The sequence below is a fragment of the Aquila chrysaetos genome, chromosome Z, assembly GCF_900496995.4.
Source record: "Aquila chrysaetos chrysaetos chromosome Z, bAquChr1.4, whole genome shotgun sequence".
NCBI classification, from domain to species: domain Eukaryota; kingdom Metazoa; phylum Chordata; class Aves; order Accipitriformes; family Accipitridae; genus Aquila; species Aquila chrysaetos.
In genome coordinates this window covers 48,951,412-48,972,793 of record NC_044030.1, presented here as the reverse complement: position 1 = coordinate 48,972,793, position 21,382 = coordinate 48,951,412, and the positions used below count along the sequence as shown (strand labels likewise).

General features: G+C 36.5%; 1 protein-coding gene across 2 annotated transcripts in view; it reads right to left on the bottom strand.

Annotated features, from left to right (window-relative positions):
• Positions 1 to 21,382, bottom strand: part of PCSK5 (proprotein convertase subtilisin/kexin type 5) — a 261,404-nt gene that overhangs the window by 61,339 nt on the left and 178,683 nt on the right. For both annotated transcript variants that reach the window (XM_030004192.2, XM_030004193.2), the window contains exons 13-20: positions 16,834 to 16,970; positions 9,595 to 9,738; positions 7,988 to 8,090; positions 7,242 to 7,435; positions 5,681 to 5,765; positions 2,880 to 2,977; positions 2,186 to 2,315; positions 976 to 1,091 (exon numbers count right to left, since the gene is read on the bottom strand). In XM_030004192.2, the coding sequence (XP_029860052.1) occupies positions 976 to 1,091; positions 2,186 to 2,315; positions 2,880 to 2,977; positions 5,681 to 5,765; positions 7,242 to 7,435; positions 7,988 to 8,090; positions 9,595 to 9,738; positions 16,834 to 16,970 (1,007 nt within the window). The remainder of the gene's footprint in view (positions 1 to 975; positions 1,092 to 2,185; positions 2,316 to 2,879; positions 2,978 to 5,680; positions 5,766 to 7,241; positions 7,436 to 7,987; positions 8,091 to 9,594; positions 9,739 to 16,833; positions 16,971 to 21,382) is intronic.

The following is a 21,382-nucleotide window of genomic DNA, read 5'->3' as shown; positions in this document are numbered from 1 at the left end:
TCTGGACTTGCTGTAGATTACAATGACACTGCTAATGTCCTGATGTGAAAAAGTCTCATGACTGGTTTACCAGTACCTGTAACATAACTTTATGATGGACTGGATACTTTTCAAAGTTTGAAGGCCTAAATTCCAACAGGAGCTGTAAAGGTCCACAGAAACAAGACACAACCCTGCACCCTTTCTTTTTTCTTGTTTTTTAAGTCTTTGGTAAAACTCTTTACTAAATCCAGCAGAAATGAGCTGGACCGAAGGGTCATTGTTAACCTTTTCTACATCTGATGTCAGGTATCTTCCACATGGATTAACATTGGGCTTCTTTCTGGTATGATTTTCTTGTTGGACTGCACTTGTTGGGTTGTATCTACAAGTAGTTCACATAGTAACATTTTTAGGGAAGCACGGTGTTATCTGCAATTGTGACATTTGAGTGGAATGAATAATTAAGCCAATCACATGCAATAAGAATGCTATCTTGGTTGCCACAGAGAACTTGGAGGAAGTTCAAATCTCTACTACAAATTGGGTGCTCCCTATTTCAGAATTCTTTTGTTCTCATTACCCTTTCACATAATTCAAGCAATACTACAGGCCCTTAAAATCTTTTTTACTTACCAGCATTTTCACAGTTCAAAGTGGTGAAATAAATAAATGTGATTCTAGTGATAGCATACTAGGGTCTTCATATAAAAATCTTTTGAAAGCAATGGCTTTTGAAAAACAGATAAAGAAAGAAAAGTAGGTTGTTAGCAGGGGGGGAAACTATTTTAGGAAAATTCAAGTAAAGTGGATGTGACTAATCTTGTTAATACACACAAATGTATTTTCTCCTTTTCATACACCTGAAAAAATTGAGAAGTAATGTAGACTTCCAATCAAGACTGTAACAAAAGAAGAATACCAGACCAAACCAATCCAATACATGTAAAAAAGCTGGCAGTGGTAAAACGGATCTTTTCAGAGAATTGCACTCACCATCCTTGCAGACTGTTCCCACTACACAGACACCAGTGTCTAGGTTATAGCCGCTTGGACAGCTCGTACAGTTTCTGTCTCCTTGACCACTGCAATCCAAACAGCTGGCATCACATCTGAAAGACAATGGCAGGAGTTGGTCTTACGGCCTCATCAAATGCAAGAGTTCCTAGGAGACGTCTTCTGTATTGCAAAGGCCTTGTTTGCTGTTTCTAGAGGTATCAGATGCTATACTACTATTACTACTACTACTACTACTACTACTACTACTACTACTACTACTACTACTACTACTACTACTACTACTATTAATCTCCCCCCACAACCCAGTCCTGTTTCTTTCCTCAAATCACTTTCTATTCACACTTTTTTACTAAATAGCTGTATTATTCTAGTATTTTGGAATTTTATGCAGAAGTAATCAACAAAATTATTAAGCTGATTGTGCATACATGCACCAGCAAGGCATGAGCTAAAGCCACAGGATGGAGAAGGCTGACCTGCTGCCCAGTCCTTTCATCACCCTTCTGGCTCCATCATATTTGCATTGTGTATCTATTATTTTTTTGTGTGGAAAACTGTAACACATGGTGATTCCCTTCCTGCCCTGAACTCAAAGTGGGTCAGTAATAAATGATTCCAAAGGGCAACAAATGGTATTTGTTTAACAAAGAATGGAATAGAAAAAAATGTCCCTTCCTTGCACAGCACAGCACAGCACAGCCTTGTCCAAGATTTATCCACCCATTTGTACACTGAGTCAGGCGAGCTATTTTGGACAGCAATCTGGTAATATACCTGTGCCATGTTTGTCAATATGCAGCTGTAGAACTGAAATGGTCCTTATGAATAGTAATTAACTTGCAGTTAAAAAAACTTAGTTTGACTATTTTTGTTTGTTACTGAGAAATGCAGGTCCTCTGCCAGATTTGTAAATTGTACATTTCTATGCATATCTACTTAGAGTCTCACTACAGGCTTTTTTAAAGTAAAGGACAGACATATATGTACAAGAAAAAACACTTTTAGAAGACCTGCATGAATATAACTCAGATAAAAATTAAAAAAACCTGCTTTTCCATCATTTGTTTAGCATGCAAAATATTTTTTATATTTTTTGAAGTCAGCAGTGTTTTATGTTCTTGTAAGTATTATCTTTTTCAACATAGTAATAGCTAATATACTACCAAACATCAGACACTGATCATACCTTTTGCAGCTTTTGTATCCAATTTCAGTAGAGTGATCAAGATAATAACCACTACTACAGGACTGCACACATCTTCCATCTTCCATGAAATAACCCTGTGTGCAGTTTATACAGGCATCTACTCCAGCACCTTAAACCAGAGAGAAAATATACTGTATTACTGGCTAGTTTCTCTTGTTGCCTAACAGACAGCACCTCTAACTATATATCAAATCTTATAATTTTAGAGACTATGTTTTACCTGCCTTACTTTCTTTCAAACAGTAACATCAAGAAATAAAGGTACCTGCTTAGAATAAACAACCTTACATAATTTCAGTATATCTGAAATGGCTGTTGGTAGTTCTAAAGCTTGCACGAAATCTATGAGTCTTTATTCCATCCCAGAAAGAAAATGGAGGGTATTACTGGAAATCAGAATGAGCTCTACTGAGAGAAAAAAAAAAAGAAAAAAAAAACCCAGAAAAAATGAAAAGAAAAAAAGAGTTTATGCACACTTTCAGTTAGAAAACTTAGATTTTCATGTTAGCGAAAGAAGTTTGCTGTATTGAAAATATATTAAAGAAGTATGAAGAGAATTAAATTTTCACATGTAAACAATCATGTTGTACTGTAACTGTGATATAGTAGAATAAAGTCAGAGCTAAAAACACAAGAGGAAAGGAAATGTTGTAGATAAACATCCATGGGGTACCTGCACATGTCGCACAGGAACGGTGACATGGTTCACATTCTCTACCATTATGGTATTTTCCTTCTTCACAGCGGACAGCACATTTAGTACCATGCAAACTATTGTAAAAAAGAAAAAACCACAGTGTTAGGGCAGATAACAGCAACAGAGGACAAAAAGGTCATGCAAAAACCCAGTAGTTCCCTTTTAATAAAATAACAACCCATATATTAGGATTCACCAGCTTCCTTCCTTGGTCATATTTTATAAATTTAGAGACAGCAATCACTTCAAGTTGGAATGAAATACAGTTTTGCCCATGGTGAAATACAGAAGCTGTATTTCACAAACTGTATTTACAAACTCATTGTAAATACTACTAAGTAGTAGGGGACAAAAAAAAAAAAAGAACAATGCCAAAGTGTACTAAAAATTCAGGCATGTAAAATGCAATTACCCATGAGGAATTTGGCACCAGGCAAGCACCACTGTATTAAAAAAAATTCTAAGGGACTTGTTAACAAGATCTCGTGCTTCTCTTGAAAAACCAGCAGCATCTCTGGATACTATGCTACAGCACAAGTTAAGAATAGATTCACAGTGAAGGAAATCACCACCTCTTTCTGCAATAGCAGTTTCCTTTGAAACCTCCTATCTGAATGCCAGTTCTGCATGGCTGGGGAGATTTGTCAAGATTACAGTTGGAGGTATTCTGCCTGCAGGCACTTTTGAGAGAGAGCACAAAAGAGTGAGTAACAGAGGAAAAAGAAATAGCATAAAGAGACATTTCCATGCTTCCATCTATGTAGCTGTTTATGCTTTCATGTTATAAGATGCCTACAGCAGTTTGTTTTTGGTTTGTTTTTTTTTTTTTTTTTAAGCTAGGACTTCTCTGCCATGTTTGCCATCTTCTCTGGAACCTCAGCTTTCATACAGTTTAACTCTTTCTCGAAAAGTGCTCTTCAGCTCTGGGGATTACCACCCTGAGCGAGTGCTAACCCTGCTTTACAGATTGCATCCAGCAAGTCATGTGTGCTCAGCACCACTGGGAATTTTCAAGACTGCATATGGTCCCAGTTTAGAAAAAATTAAATTAGCAATTCAACAAACCTAACAACCCCTGCTTTCTTATTATTTTTCCTCAGTCATACACCTCAAAGTGCTTTACAAGGCAGGTAGCTTTTTTATGTTTTTATAGATGGGAAAACTAGTAATTTGCCCAAGTTTATTTAATGGGCCAGTAACAGGATCAGAACTGGAATCCAGGTCTCCCAACTCCCACCCAGGGCCTGGCCCATCGATAACTCTGCCAATAAAAAACAGCAAGTTTCGAACAACTGAGGAATATGAAATGTATGTCCTGCAAGGCTCCATTTACCTGTCACACCTACACAGATGGTGTTTTTTCAAAATGTTACCAAAAATCAATCTCAGTTTGTGAATATTGACCAAAAAACCATGAAGTTTAGTTTCTTTTAATTTTTTATATGTCAATTTCTCCTTCTCTTCCCACAGTGAATGGACTTGTCTACTTTCTTCAGTGATGCTACAAGCTACTGTTTGTGTTAATGGACAGGGAAACTCAGTTCCTGAGAAATAAAGAAAATGTGGACATAACTTTTCTATAGAAACTGTGTCCTATAAGGTCCCAAATCTATATGATCTTCGGTCTCCTGACATATTTGCCCTTAGTAGGAACTTCTAAACTGCTAATTTACTAATTTTATTTTGCAGATACGCAGAAGGTCATGCTGAGTCTGTTAAAATTCTTCAGAATCTTAATATGGACTGCAAATTTAATAACATTTTAAAAGGGAAGCAGATACTTGTATTTCACAGACAGTGTAAATAGACCAATTTTCTGATCTGATCCCATGCTTTCCTTCCCATTAGATCACACTTCCTTTTCAAAGGGTCACTTTTAAAAAAATAGAGATATTCATAACAAATATTGTGCTGGCACTTGGATAATCTACATGCAACATAAATACACAGAAAAGAGAATTGCTTTACAAAATGTAAAGGAATGCAGGTATTGATGTCCTAGAAGCAAATAACATTCAGCTTTTACTAAGGGATGAAAATCCACTTTGATGGAAGGTAAAAGCTCAGTGTTAAAACATTCGTGGAACACTCATATTCTGCAAGAAGAACCCCTACAGATACTTAATACTAACTTCATATTTTTTGTGGCATAAAGCCAGTATACATTCTGTCATGAATTTTATAAGATTTTTGACCTTTGCTGCTTGGATCAAAAGGTCATTCATTCATAAAGGAGCTTGAAATATGTACTGCTGCTTTGTAGGTTTTACCTATCAGTTTCAAGAATGATTAAGTCCCCTACGAAGAAAAAATATCCACTGCTGTTTAAAATATGTGCACACTATATTGTAACAGAATTGAGCCTGAGGTGCTTGAGATAAGTGAATGACTGGATGTATGAAGAAATACAATAAAGATAAGAAAATAGTTTCTAACTATCACAGGAATGAATCAGAAAGATTAATATGATTCATCAGCTCTACCTCTAAAATAATTCTTGACTGCCACACTGTAGGTCAAAAAAGTGAAGAAGCCAGCTTTCCACTTAACTGTGGCTTTTATTTTACCTTAAATGAAAGGTCTTCTAAAAATCTGTTGTTAGCCAAACCGGCACATAGTAGCACAAGAAAATACTATATTACAAACTAAACAGCAATGGAACACATGAAATGAGGGCCACTCAAGATTAAATAACTATCTGATGTTCTTCATTGTGTATCCAGAGCGTTGTAAGCCTCTTCAGGTATTGTGTTTAGCGACACCCATAATTTCCTTACCTTAAGCCATGTTTGCATTCTGTGCAGATTTGGAATTCAACACATGTTTTACAGTTTTCACTACATTTTCGGCAAACAATCTTATCTACAAAGGAAAAAAAGAAAACAGCCCAGAAAACCTTGGTCAGTGATGTTTAATAAAACTATATGGATATATTACTACATGACTTATTGCTTTCTAGCTTGACATCAGGAAGGGAAGCAGCAAGCTACACTAAAATAGCTAAATTCTGCCTATCATTAGCTTTTCCCATCAAACATCAAATGGCTTAATCTATTTCTAAACATTTGAAGTTATAGTTGTACCCTGAGAAAAATATGCTTTGAGGTCATTAAAAAATCTTCATAAACATTTTAAATTCACATTAACTATTTGCAGCATGGACTGAAATCATCTTTTCATATAACAGTGATATGTGGTAGCGATTGCCATGTGTTCCAGAGACTGTCCTGCAATTTACCTCTTACACTTTCCACGTAAGCATCCTGTTCTGTCTTCCTGATTTGGTGCTTAAAGACACACCTGCATGAACAGGTATGATCTTAACAAAGTCAACACATAAATTGCTTAACACCTTCCTTTTCATCTCAAGAGCTCCCTACTTTAAGAGATGACTCTCTCTTCAGACCTGCTGTCTTTTGAGATGCAGCGCTGTGTACCTTTCTGAGAAGAAAAACCTTCTGTTCCCATTTAATCCTAAATTTCCATCTATTCATCTTAATTGGGTGGAAAGGAATTCCCTTTACTGTAGTTCTCACACAGTGAAAAATGGAAGAATTGAAGTACTAGCTGCTTTTACTAATTCTCAAATACACAGCTTCATGATGCAGACAGCAAAAGGTTAGGTACCTGGATGAACAAAGCTCCTGAGCACATATTTATCTTCTAAGGATGTGTCTAAAGATAACTGAAGTCACTGCAGTTTTAAACACATTTGAAAATACGTTTAAGTATTTTTGCTAGCCAAAGCTAGAAGTGAAACATAAGCAGTCTACTTGGCAATCACAGGAGGAAATTGAAGGCAGGTGTCTCACATGGCAGAGAATTACTGGTCTTGGGTTGTCACACCACTACAGGTACTTAGGTCTGCCAGAAACATTAATTGCAACCGTGTTTTACATCTGAGGAGCCTATTTTTCTTAGAGCTCTAGTTCAGTGGCCGTGGTAGATTCCTCAGCTCTCTCTTCTATCTGGTGCCATACCATATGAATTTGGGTGAATGGGGAACTCCTCATGTTCAGAATGTGGGTGCTGCCAGTCCCTTTCTGGAGTAGTGATAACGTGCTCTGTCCTGTGGCTGACCTGCTCTTGAACTGCCCTTGTTCTGCTACTGTTACTGCTAGCCACAAGCAGAAAAGACATCCTGCCACTAAGGATGGTTTTTAAATTAAAGGAAGATTTTTGAGGAGATTCTTGATCACACTTGGCAACAATTTAATAAGAGGAATAGGATAAGAGATAGATGCATCAACATACACTTTTCCTGTTCATAAGTATTCCAGCAACCTCCCCAGATCAAATTCTGTAGCCCACAATAAAGAAACAACAAGAAATACTAACTCTTATCCAGGTAAAACCCATCAGGGCAGTTGGTAATACAGCTATTGGTTACTTCATTCAGGTAGTAGCCAGATTTACAGGTCATGCACTGGTCACTATGGCCTCCAACACAGGTTTCACAATTGGGTGAGCATTTTTTACAGCGTTTCTTGTCTGCATTGTAGTGACCAGGTGGGCAGGTCGAAACACAGATCCTGCAGACAGCAGGGAAGAGAAGGCAGAGTTGTTAATGAAATAACCTGCCACCACACTCCTGGACCATGACTGCAAAGCAGAAGTATTTCTCAGCATTGCTGCTTTTCTAATGATCAGATGTTTACTAAGATGTAACCCTCCAAAGCATTGCATCAAGGTGCCTCTTCTCTTCCATTTATTTCCCTACAGCATATGCTATCTCACTGGCAAATGCCTTGTCAGACAGTCATACAGTACCATTTTTGACCATCTACATTTCTTCCTATCTTGTTCAAACTCAATCACAGAAGCTGTAGTAGCTATCACAGTTTTATATATATAGCCTCTTATGAAAATATAATCAAGAGATGGGGAAATAATCAAAGAAGGGTGTTTGAAGGCTGTACTTTAAATTCTGATTAGCTAGGGTTTTTTTTTTTCAACTCCTAAGAAAATTTGTCAAATTCAGTGGAAAATGAATTATCCATGACTGCAGCAAAGAAAAGAGGAAAGGAAGTTAAGATATATATTAAGAAATCTATGAAGTAAAGATTTTTTTCTCTTGGTCTTACCGTGTGTTGTTCTTAGATTTGTAGTAGTAGTGCAAACAGTCAGTACAATGATCTGGTCCTGGACCATCACACCCTACTTTACTGCATTCTGCATTGCAGGGACCTGTAATAAAACCAGAATATGGGGCAGAAAGGATTAAGACTTCTCAGTTAGTACTTAGCACCCTTTAAGAGACAGTATTTTAATGCAGAATGCAGTTAGTCTGTTCCCCTGTTTGATTTGAGTTCCAAACAGTAATTTGGCTCCCCCCAAAAGCAACGTTTTTTAGTACCTGAAGACCTTGCAAATCCTGGCCTCAGTATTTATTCAGAGTGATTTGTAATTTTTAGCAAGTGTGGCATCTTCTATAGAATCTATCAAAGAGAAACTATTTCTGGGTCCAAACAGATGCTTTCCTAATGAGTTACAACTCATTCTGAACTTTATTCAGAAATGTGCAAAGGCTTCTGTAGTTCATAATAAGGACTTATTAGCAAAAACACTTAGAACAAGCAGGTCAACATAAATGATGAACAACATGATCAGTGGCTACTCTGGTTACCAGCTGGGTAATAACTGGTCCAAGTGGCTACCAGTGGCTATGGAACCAGCCACCAGGGCCCAGATGCACTTCCCTCTGTGCTGCTACATGCTGCAAAAGCCTTGTCTAATTCTTGCTGATTAGCAAGTCTTCCATCTCACCTGCACTCATGTTGGACTCGATGATCCTTATGGGTCCCTTCCAACTCGAGATATTCTATGATCCTATGTTTACAGTTTTCAAATAGGTCCTTCCTGCTACGGGAGGAGAGAACCATCAACTCCTGCCTTTATGTAGGTGAACAAAGCCCATGGGTGAAGTTATAACTTTCAGGATCACTGCTCTCTCATGAATGAAATGCATTGAGTTTGGCAGCCACCTTGAAATTTATCCTAACGTCAGGTAAACTTGAAGTAAAGTGAGTTTGCTTCATACAAAAACTTAAGAAGTTAGTGACCTTTACAGCAGAGATGGTAGTGTTTCATCACCAAAACAAGGAGTTCAGCAGGTCTCCATCTAAAATAGGGACTGTGGGTCTGACATGCTGTGGCAGGAGACTGTAATAACAGAAACTTCAAAACTGAACTTTGTCCTGCTGTTTGCTTGCCGGAGCTATACTTAAGATTCATCAGCCCTAACCATCTACATGACGGTCCTAATGTTGGATTACATGTAGGAAACTGCCAACTTTACTTATTTTGCAGTGCCAGAAATCTAACTCTATTAAAGTCTAATGATAAGGTTGAAAAACTTCTATAGGGATCCATGACAAACAACACAGATGTAGAAGACAATGTTCTTCATATATATGTGTGAATATGTATGTATATGTATTTTTATATACTTATATGAAAAGCAGTGCATTCTTCATAGTATGTTGTGTAGCTTAAAAATATGTAACTCCATGCTTACAAACTCATAAGGATGAAATAAAAATATCTAACTTTAAATTATGAAACAAAAAGTTCTGATCTTAAATTAAGAATCCACTTCACAGAACATTTTACATATGCAGAGTATCAAGTCACTCCTTCAACCTATTATGTGTTCAGTAAATGCCCAATCAGAGTAAATGAATGTACACACCAGAATAGTCATCTGTTCCATAATCTTCTGTAGGGTCTTCAACTGGACTAGAGCGTACTCTTTCCACTTTCGGAAAATCATTTCTTGGTGAGTAAGGCTGGATAGATGTTCCATACAGTACTAAGGACCACTCTTTCAATTTGCCTAGAAGTTAAGTATTTAAAATCCAGTTTTAGAAACCATTTCTATTTTCTGTGTCTTACAAAAACATATCACTTGTAAACATGACTTTGTGAGTAGGTATGGAAGACGTTGCTTTCCAAATAAGTGTCTTCAGTTTCATATAGATAGTACAATCGCTGCTTTACTATAAACTGAGAAAGCATGCTTCAATCAGATTTTCATCGTGCTCCAGCCTCTTGTAGGTCTAGTAAAAGTCTGCACCACAGGTTGAACTTAATATAAACAATCAACAACAATACCTTTGGCCATAGAGTTACTTGGAAGATGTGTATGGTACTCAACAAGGATTTTTTGCTCTGGATTTCACTTTCCCTCAAAACATTAATTATCCAGTAATTATTATCTGAGATCTTTTAGCTAACTAGCTGTATTCAGAATTCTGACTTAAGAAAGGGGTTACATTGTGTTTGTTACTCAAGAGTACTTTTCATTGGCTTACAGGACACACCTCAATGAACAAGAAACAACTTCTTTTAAAATCTACATGGTAGAACATTAGTGTACCCTCCCAAACCAGCATAATTTCTTATTTATTTGCCCTAGTTATTTGGCAGATATATCACTGCATTGTCTGTGTTCATCACTAATATTTTACCCTCTCAGTACTTGAGTGAAGAAAGAAAAGATTGTTTGCCTCCCTGAAGCATTATCTGATGTTTTGGCAAGTTGGTTTTTTTTTGTGGAAGAGTAAAAAGATAAATGTATATCAAGTCATCAGTTCAGGCTGTTAGGACACAAAGTGTGAACTTCCCAGTCCCCACGTTTCTGTCTATACTACCCAGTGAAAGAGCACAACAAGTGAGCCCTGGAATAATGCCTAAAGTAATGATGCATAAAAAACAACATCCCTGTTTGAAAAGATGGAACTTAAGTTTGGTCTTAACCTATTCTCTTGATTATATTTATCTATGTTTGAGTACCTAGTTGTAAATGTCAAATTCTCATCAGAAGAGAAAGGGAACAGAGGAACAGGGAGTATTTATTTTCTGGATTTGAAAGATCCTGTTTTGGAGGCTGTTCTGTGGTTAAAATACTCTTCCCTTAGAACTACTATTTAAAAAGAAATGTAATCCAGGTATGTTTCTTCTCAAGAAATTCACTTAGTATACTTCATGCAAAATTAAATTCAAGCCTTCTTCCTCTTCTTTCATTTCAATGATACTCAATAATTTGAGCTTTCATATTATTTACTTCGACTTTTTCAACCTGTGCAAGCAAATTAGTTTGACCTTTACAAGTGATTTTCTGTATTTTTCCCAATGTCTTCTGGTATCCTCCATTGACATGAGCAAGACAATACATTATGTGTCTGCTTTTACATTCATCCTTCAAGCAGTGAGCCACAATAAGCAAACCCACTACCTGACAGATGATAGCCCAATTCTTTTAAACAGTTTATACTGGGGTTAAAGATGGGAATCTGTCTCTGCCAACCCAATTTAATCTTTCTGGGACACAAATTTCTACACTTCATACAAAACCATCTATGCTCTATACTCAGTTTTTGAGAAGAAACTGTAGGCGAGAGAATACATCACACGACAGTTATTTCACACAGTAGCTTCCAACTTTCACAGCGAAAGCAAAGCATTACTTTTTTAAAAGATATTCAATCCTGATTTAAAAAAATGAGCTGATGAGGAGTCTACCACACCTGGTGCCAAACTACTGGCTAATTACCTTGGCTGTAGAACTGCATTCACCTTATTTTCAATTTGTCTTTTCCTACCTGTAGCTCACAGCCATGTAGCTCTTTAGTCCCCACTAGATTAAAAAGACCCAAATCACATATTTTCTTCCTGTATAAACATGTGGGGATCAAGTTACCTCTCAATGTTCTTTAGAGTGATTCAGCTGGGTCCTTAAAGGAACTTTTCTTTTTAGGAAAGGAGTCACACAGTGAGCTCATTTTTAACCAGATATGCAGCCATGTCTACAGCCTTTTCAAAGCTACAGCTTCTCCACATACAGTCTCTATCCTTTTTGTGTTTTAACCCCACTTCTACAGCATATGGACCATAATATATTAGCTGCAATAAAAAAATGTGTGTTTTGCTAAGTTATTCAGATCTTTCCTTCCTCATCATTATTATGCTCCAAAGATCACTAAACTTTCCAAGGGCTGATTTTGTACTTCTTCCAGAACACTGGTAAAAATACTGAATACTAGAAAAAAGTATTTGCAAGAACCCACTAAAAATAACCACAGGTAAAGATGCTCCTCAGGCACAGTGTATTGTGTCTGGACTGTACACACATGGAAGGGCCTGTACTAACATTACTTCAGGAAGGATTGGTGCTTTGAATGTACACCTAATGCAAGAGGGCAGTGAGGGGAATAATGCAGGGTCTCTCAGGAGATTAGCTGCCTTTTAAGAAGGGTTCAGTAAATAAAGAGGGGAAAAATTCATGTGACTTGCCAGCAAATAAATGAAGCCTGCCTCAAGGCAGGTTTAATTTGCACAATGAAAATATTTCAATAACTAAGTATATATACATACACACACGCTTTTATAATGAATAAACAAAGTATGCACGTTTAAGCCAAAATCTTTCTTTCCCCATTTTTGGCTGATTCCATCATTTAGTTTGGCTAGAATAATCCTTTACCCTGCTTGTATTTAGTATGTAACAGAGGTCTCATATTGTATGTATAGGAGAAAGGGTATATCACAGTGTTTCACAGCAAGCACATGTCCACCTCCATAAACTCTACAGAATTAAATGCAGAAATCACATGCACTACTTTTACAAACTGGACCCTGCATTTCTTTACGGGTAACAGATGTGGCATTACCTTGCCAATGGAGGGATATGATGACATGTTGGCTCTTTGTTCTCAATTTGATTACAGGAAAACTGCAGCTCTTAATTATAAGACCTTTCAATAGCTAAACAAACACATGCACACAACAGAAACAAGAAACAGGCATGATGTGATATCAGTGTGATAAACTGCAGGCTACGGTGATAAACTGAGAGGCACCATAAATTGTGTTTAAGCACCTTTTGTTTACTTCACATTCTGTTCAGTGTGGAGGCTAATCCCAACATGCCCAAACAGATGAGTTTATCCACCACTAATATAAGGCAGGCACTTTCAAATCTTTCAGAACAGAATTGTTACTGGACAGCTTCCATCACAGGTCAACCACTGCTCTAGAAAGTTGGGGGACATATTACTAGACAGTATACAATGGACCACAATCCAAATTCACAACCAGACTGCATCTTGTGAAACCCAAATGCATGTAAAAACCTAATCAGTCTCAAGCACTGTTTCACACTCCAGTTAAAAGAAAGTAAAGAGTTCTGCAGCAGGATTCCTTCAGTGTATCAGCTTCCTCCACAACCTTTGGTTGGGCAGGTCTACTTTCTCCACATCTGCCTGGCTTTACTGCCCCTTTTCTTCCAGAGTTGGGTCTTTAGGCTTTAGTCCTCACGAAGCAAAAGAAATCAGTCCCACGAGATTAGCTACTGTAGTACTGAGAAGAGTATATATAAAGTATTGATATTGATAAATCACTAAGATCTATACAACTATGTATGTAAAACAGGAGTGTGCAGGAACAGGCTTTAAATGTGAAGCTGGAAATGTAGCTGGCCACTTTTAGACTGTCCTGGTGACATAAAGGGGCTGGAAAAGATGTCTGGAGAATAGTCGGGATGAACAGTTTGCAAAATGGCTCTATGCTACTAACTCTTTTCTAGGCTTTAGTACAGGGAGTGTGCCAGGGGAGTAGCTGAAACATGTTGCACTGGCTGTCTTTCATGCCTGTTGGATGAACCACTGGGTTCTGGTACACACACACAGGTGAAGAGCTACCCTAACTTGTCCTTCAAGCCAGAGACGTTCCTGGCTGTGTCAGGAATAACAAGTGCAAGATGGAGTTGAAAATAATTGATTTTTGTCTCTTTTCAGTAATTTGATTAAAATTAAATTACTTAGTTGTTGTTTAACACCTCCCCTCTATCAAATTTTAAAGCACTGAAAATCAAAAAAAAAACCCCAAACGCTAAACTGCCCCTCGAATCCCTGAACAGTTCTGCTCATAGTCTATGGCTGCTTTTCCAAATACATTTAATGAATACCCCTTTTTAGTGTACTGGAAACTTTGCTCTGCATTTACTGGTGCAATTAACATCACTTAGCTAAGAACATTTTACCACTGCAAAACCATAGTGAGACATGATCAATGCAAATAAAATGAAGTGAAAATAGAAACATTGGTAATGTTGGTTTTTCCTTTCAGAGCTCTAGAAGATGTTAATCAAAATTCAAAATGCTGTGCTTAAAGTTAACCACTTGAGTATACAGCTGACATTTAAATGACACTGGGTACCCTAGAGTTACCACAGACATTAATAAAAAGTTGTTTGCTGCTCAGCAATTTTGAAAATCACACTGATTATCTTGGTCTTCAATAGGGACTTATTGGCCCCATATTATGTAACAGGTTTTAAAAATTTTGGCTTACGACTGCTGGTTTAGCATCCTAAAAAAAAATTCAGGTTATGCAGACAACTGAGACAAGCAATAAGAGAATATGATTTCATGGCCAGACAGGCAGAGAAACTTTTTTAAAAAGCAAAGAGATTGGCTATCTGGCCATCTGCTGCATTAAAAAGAACATAATTTAGCTAATGAAGAGCAGAAATAAAGAACTAAAATTCTTATTCAATTCCAATTTCAACAGCAGCTGAGTGTGGCTGATCTGTGTGTTAGATTTTTTAGACAGAAAATTATCTAAGCAGCATAAAATCAGCACTTCCATTTTGTCATAATTTTGAAATGAAAGGGTTCATTTTTGTCCAAAGTAAAATGTATAAATCCAATTGAGTTTGGCCTATGCACCACTTGCAATAGGAAGGAGATAGGACAACTCCATGTTCACACATTAGAATTCCTCCTGTGCCCTGGCTTGCTCTGTCACAATGGAAATAGTCTTACTGAGTTTGTAGGCTGCAGGAATGATTGGACCAGCTGGCCTCTGAGAAAGGCACATTTACGTGGAACAGGTGAACTGCACATAGCCTTCATTCCAATCAGAATAATTTAACAAACCAAATTTCAACCAAGAGGAAGACAAAGTACTCCATCTCCGGTGGCAGAAACATTAACGGGCCTTTCTTGGACAAAGTGGAATTGAAACAATTAACATTATTCTAGAATAGTCAGCTACATGTACATGCCCTATCACGCTAGCCTTTCTTATTTTAAACTCAAAGCTTTTAAGCACTTCAGTTTGCATTTTAGTCAATGTTTCTTTATGTGTGCTTTTTATGTAGTAGAAAGAATAGAAGTACTTATACTTAGTGAGGCTCATTTGAATAGTTTTAATGACTTTCAATAACCTACTAATTCAGGAACAAATATACTTAAAATCCCCTATTGTTAAGTTCACAAGGATATATTTTTAGAGCTTCAAGTACTTTACGTTAACATCTATTTCTTAAAATTCAGAATTGATTTTTAGAAAATGAGTGAGAAAACTCTTACTGCTTTGTGAGTTTACTTAGCTGCTCAAGATGGAATGTATCTTTTATTTCACTAAATTATAAACTAATTCTATTGCTAATGCCATTGCAGTCCTAAATATATTTCATAGCCGAATTCTTATAATTATCTATCAGAAAGCAGTAATCAAATAAATTTGTTGCTTCCAATGTAATATTTCTGCATTCTGACATGCTGTCCAACCAGAGTAACTGTTAATTTTGATTCAGTGATAAATGATTTCCAATACATCAGCAGTATTTGTCTCTCTAACATGTTTTAATCTAGATTGTTTAAGTGATACTTCACCTTTGATTATTTTTATTAAAGCTTTTCTACCTACTTTGATGTAGGGCTCCAAAGGAAGGACCTATATTCAGTATTCATGCATAAACAGTGGTATTTTTGTCTGTGTATAATGTATCTATTTCAAAATGGTTTTTAAGGTTTAAATTTTCAGTAAGTCCAAAGGCAAGTATATACTCATCTCTCATAACTAGCAAATAGAAGTAAGCATGTACTCCCATGAGTCTCTTTGAAAGCCCTTTTCTCAATCTCCATTTCTTTCGAAGTGCTGATACTGAAATATGTGAATGAAACTGAACTGTGCAGTGGGAATTAGAAGCAGAAGAACATCTGTAGCCTCAAAAATTCTTATTAGGAGCACAATTCGTGAGTGGATGAATGTGAGGTCTGAGCACTCTGTCCATACGCACAGGAGCATGACACAACCTACTAGTGGTAGCTAGCCATGAATTTCTTTCTCTTGTATAGTGGGATTTTCTAGTTGTGTAAACACCGATAAATGACACTTTTTCTTATGGGTAGGATAAAAAATACAAAGCAAAATAAAAACCCATAAAAATAAATCCATGGGCCCTATATAGCTGATATAGGCCAAGTGCATATGGGCCTTGTATCAGCCATGAAAGTCACAGGCAATATGAATACAGCTTAATAACTCTGGGCTGCTCTAACTTATGTTGAAGACCGGTCTGATAAATCTATATTCAACATCCAAGAAAACAGATGCCTGCATATGGACATACTGTAACTTCTTTCAAATGTGGTACATGCAATTTCATGCAGTTTTGTATCTTTTTCCTTGAAAACTGTGACTAGTAAAGATTTGGCTTTGTTTAAAACACTGACTCTTGGTAACCTGTCACGTGGTACAGGGGCCTGTCTGCTTGAAGAATTCATGTCTGGTATGACGTAGCTCTAAATGGCCAAAGTCTCTTTTTATAATTTGAGGCAACACATGTGACTGCAAAGAAGAGGGCAGTTTACGCCTGAGAAGATGAAATTCTCCATGGAAACCAGAAGTAAGTTTAGAATAAAAAAGAACCACATGTCTTAAAAGGCAAATAACAGCAACATAAAAATGAAGAGTGCATTGATAACTGAAATTAAGAATAATGCTCTTCACAGCTCTGCCTTCACACTAAAACCTGTGATGTCACCGCTGTAAATAAAAGGTGGAAAACAGTCAAGGCAGTATTAGCAACTGCAAGCATTCTTCTGAATTCACTGAGCCCACATAAAGCTTAGAGTCATACCTGGAGTCTTGAAATTTCTTAGCTGAGATGGAGTGTCACAGATTTCCAAGATCCAGTCACCTGCTGCTTTTTCACTCCAGCAGTGAGTAGTCATAAACTCCCAGTTTTTGAATCCTTCCATGGAATGATCAAATAGCCTAAAATAAATTATGACATTATTTTAAGTGAACCATTTTATTTGGGGAGCTAAGCCTCCAAGTCTGCAAACTCTTGAATGATATAGTAATTAGCCCATTCACTCATTTGTGCCTTTACATAACGTTACTCATGGTTTTCCCACACATATTTCAAGTACATTCAACAGTTTCTTGTCATTTTGGTGGAAGAGATTGTTTACATGCCATCATTTGTCACAATGTGAAAGAGGATGGAAAGAGAATTCATTGCAAAAAAAAAAAATTGCTAATAATGTTTCATAGGATTCATGTGTCTTGGGAAAAGTGCATACAACACAGCATATCTGTTGCTTTAACAGCATGATGTAAATACAAACAACTCATAATTTGGAAAATTTCTGTAACATTTATTTTTGTCTTTGGATTGGAATACTTAAAAGGGGTTTAAAAACAATGAAATGTATTAAGTGACTGAGACAATATTAGCAATTCAATATATGTGACTTCTTGTGAGGAAATAAAATTTAACTGACCAAAGTATCACTCTCTTCAAACACTTGACAGAATTGAGCTTGGGTAAAACCGGGAGACTAATGGCAGCTGGTGGTTTCATCTAACCAACAACATTACCATAATTTAATTACCTAGGTCGTGGGTGAAGAGGTTGGAGCTTAGGCCTGGATTATGGTAATTTCTAGTATGGGGGCCCATTTCAGAGGCTGCAATGTGATGCTGATCCCATGGGGGGAAGGGGAAAGAGGACTGGCCAGAGATTTTATTACCTAAAACTGGAATTTATTAATGAGATTTTGGAAAGACACAAGAGAATTTGCACTTTTATTCAGTGGTCACAGCGTGTTGCCTGGTACCCCAAAGCTATTGATGGGAGGTACATTCTAATCAAGACTGTTGCCTCTAATAAAATGGCACAGCTCAGCTTTAAAAAATATGTATATATTTACACGTATATATATGTATGTATATATTTCTATATAGATACATGCATATATATACATATATTCATGTATATCTATTTTTATATATAAGCATATATATACATATGTAGGTATGTATACATATTTATCACTATTTTAATTTGGTCTTTATGTGTGGAAATTCCACTGGTAATAGCTATGCTTAAATACTTTTTCACAAAACAAGATGTCCGCAGTAAAAAATACAATAGATTGAAACCCCTTTTCCATAAAATAGAGAAAAATCTAGTACTAGACTAAATATTGTGATATTTTTGGACTCACTTGATTCTTTACTGTTATTTTCTAAGCTAATTTCAAGCTTTATTCTCAAAAGGTTGTGAAGTTCAGCAAACATTGGGAAAGCAGGATACTTTTGTAGTAATTGAGTATATGTCAATTTCTGGTAAAAATTGCCACACAGGATGTGAATAAAATGCCATACTTCTTGCTGAAAACTTTGGTCAGTCAGAGGCATACTGCATATCCGCTATTACTACAATAGGACTTGCATGGACATGCATGCCTGGTGCACTTTATAGGACTCAGCCCAAAGCTGATTTTCACGCTCTCATTTGTGCAACCTTTCTCCATTTTAAATGAATGCCTATAATAGTACTCCTTTTTACTAGTGTTGATAACATTAAATTAAAAAAAAATAATTTTAGAATTAGGCTTCATTTTCATTGATAACTGGGTGAGATTTTCTTCTGAAGCAGTTCTGTACCTCTGTGTGTGTGTGTCTATATGTGTATACATATATATTCTGCCAGCAGAATTGGCCTGTTTCATGACACTGTTAAATCAGTTGTTTGAATACAGCAAATCTCGCAAACACATGGCACACATCATTTACTGAAAGGGTAGAAATTATTACACAGTTATTACCCAGTGTTTGCATGTGGGTATGTTCAATTTAAGTCATTATGTAGGTTATTTCCAACAGTTAGTCAAATTGTCAAACCATGTTTTGCTGATAACTAATGTAATACTTTCTAAACATCCTGTCAATCCGTCAAGGCAGCAATATTTCTCTTTGCCATTGCAGCAACTAAATTATATAGTATTATGTAAGTACTCTTGAATTATATTGTAAATTCTGTATTCACTGGGCTTCCATTCACATAGATAGAAACACAAGTTGCTGTTTATTTTTACTGTAATGAGTCCAATATTTCCCATAGTATTTTTTATTTAATGGTGTTTATTTGTCATGTTTTGGAATTTTAAATTGCTGTCAGATTTCCATTTTAATATTGCATCATTCTTTTGAGTAATTCTGGGAGGAAGAGACAAAAATCCCTTATGACTTTACCATAGGTATGTAAAACCACCTTTACCTTAAATACGCTATGGCTGAAACTGTAAGTTTTCATATTTCCATCCATGGAAATGGGGAAAATCCAGTAATATTCTTTCATAGAAAATTGACTAGTTTTTGAAAAGAATACTTCTTTGGGAAAGGTTTGAATTTTATAAAGTAAAGTTTAAATTGGAATCTTTTAATGTATAAACTGTGTTCTACAAAAGAATCTGCAAATGAGTCAAAAAGCTACAGAGATCAAAAGAACAGTTAAAAAAAAAGTAGAAGGATACTGACTCTGAGGCTCTGTTTGTGTATGTTGTACATACTCAATGGTCCAAGTATTTTTGTGTTGCTCTGCTTATGCACTAAATTCTCAAATCAAAGAACCTGTGAGGTAGTACATGGATTTCCCTTTCAGTGGTGTTAAATGAATAAATGAAGTGATCAAATGTTCAGGTGTACTCTTCCTTATTCAGAAAGAAATACATATGGAATAGGATCTTTTAAGGTGCATGGAGCCAGTCCAGATAGTTAATTGATTTTTTATTTGTCAGATTGGTAGCAAATCAAAATTCATATCAAGGACACACTTAAACACAGTTTATCATGGACTAGTAAATTATTAGTATATGGTCTGATGAATTGTTAGTTGACTATTACAGGTTATTATAGATTAAAATAGTTAAACAAGATTATTAGAATAATCTGATCATTTTTATGACCATGATCATATAGATCTGCAACATCTGTATTCATACATGTAACAAGGTTTTAAGTACCCAAGTGAGCAACAGCATTTGAATCTTTATAACTTATTTGTTAACATAACCACAACAGAATGCCAGATCTGTTATTCAGTTACTCAGGTGACCGATCTTAGTAACAGGACATTCAAGTTTGGGTGGATGTGACTACATGATTGACTACATCCAGAGAAACTAATTATGGGCTGCTGCTTATAATGAATAGCATTAAATTTAAAAATAATGACTCTTCTCTCTCTCAGAAATTTTATGATATACTCATCACATGCCATACTTATGTCTATATAAGAATATGTATGTTACAGGGTGTAGAGTAATATAATTATTCCCTTAAAACAAATTCAAGAGTCTTGGCCTCTTCTACTGCCACCACTTCAGCCTAGAAAATGCATCACCTTTCTATTTAAGAATATAACTTCAAGCAGAAATACTCATCTGTAATCAAATTTTACACCCAGAGGAAGACAATTAGCCACTTTCTTGGAATTCCACAAGTGGGAACATAAGGCTAGTCTCTCACAGTTAAATCTACTAGCTTTAAAAAAACAAACAAGCAAGGGTGTCAGCTTTTTAGCAAAGAATCTAAATGCTCAGAAGAATTTGTTTTATGTTTTAATTTTATGTGTGAAAAGGGAGTGGGGGCAGGGGATCCACTTGGTAACACCACCATCACCCATCACAAACAATAAAAGGTAAATGCCTAAAAGGAGCTTTTTTAATATCAAGACCTTTTTTTCATCTCAGAAGGTGCCACTGCACCTGATGGACATACTTGTATATTGAACTGACCACATTGAGAGCCAGGAAGCCCTGCACTGGCTGATGGCTGTGGCTGCAGTGGAGTAGCTGGCAAGAGAAGGCTATTTTCTCCTCTGTAGCAGCAGTCTTTGTTTATGACGTGTTCCAGCCTACTAAATTGGCAGCCTGACAGGCCAGTAGTCCTTGCCCACTAGTCTAATTGGTCACAAGACTTCAAGTGAGCTTACAGTTTGAAAAGAGTACAGAATGCCTTCCCAAGCTGCTCACCTGAAAATGCTTTTGTCAACTATTCTCCTTAGAGCAGCTCTTCTCCACAGGGTGCAACCACCAGCACCCTGTGAGATGTAAGACACCTCAAACTGACTTAACCAAAGCTTCAGTCAGACCCTACTGCCCACCTGCACTGAAGTATTCAGGAAAAAAGAAAACGGTCAGAAAGCACTTCAGAAACTTTCTCACCTACATGTGTCAGGGAAGATCACTTAAAACTTCTGGATGTGGATCTAAACAAGATATATTAAAATGCATGTGTACACTTTTTTTTTTTTTTTAAATTTCCATTTTACATCTGGTTATCAGAGTTAATTTTATGAAGCAATGGAATTCTGAGCTGTCATGATAATGTTGTTT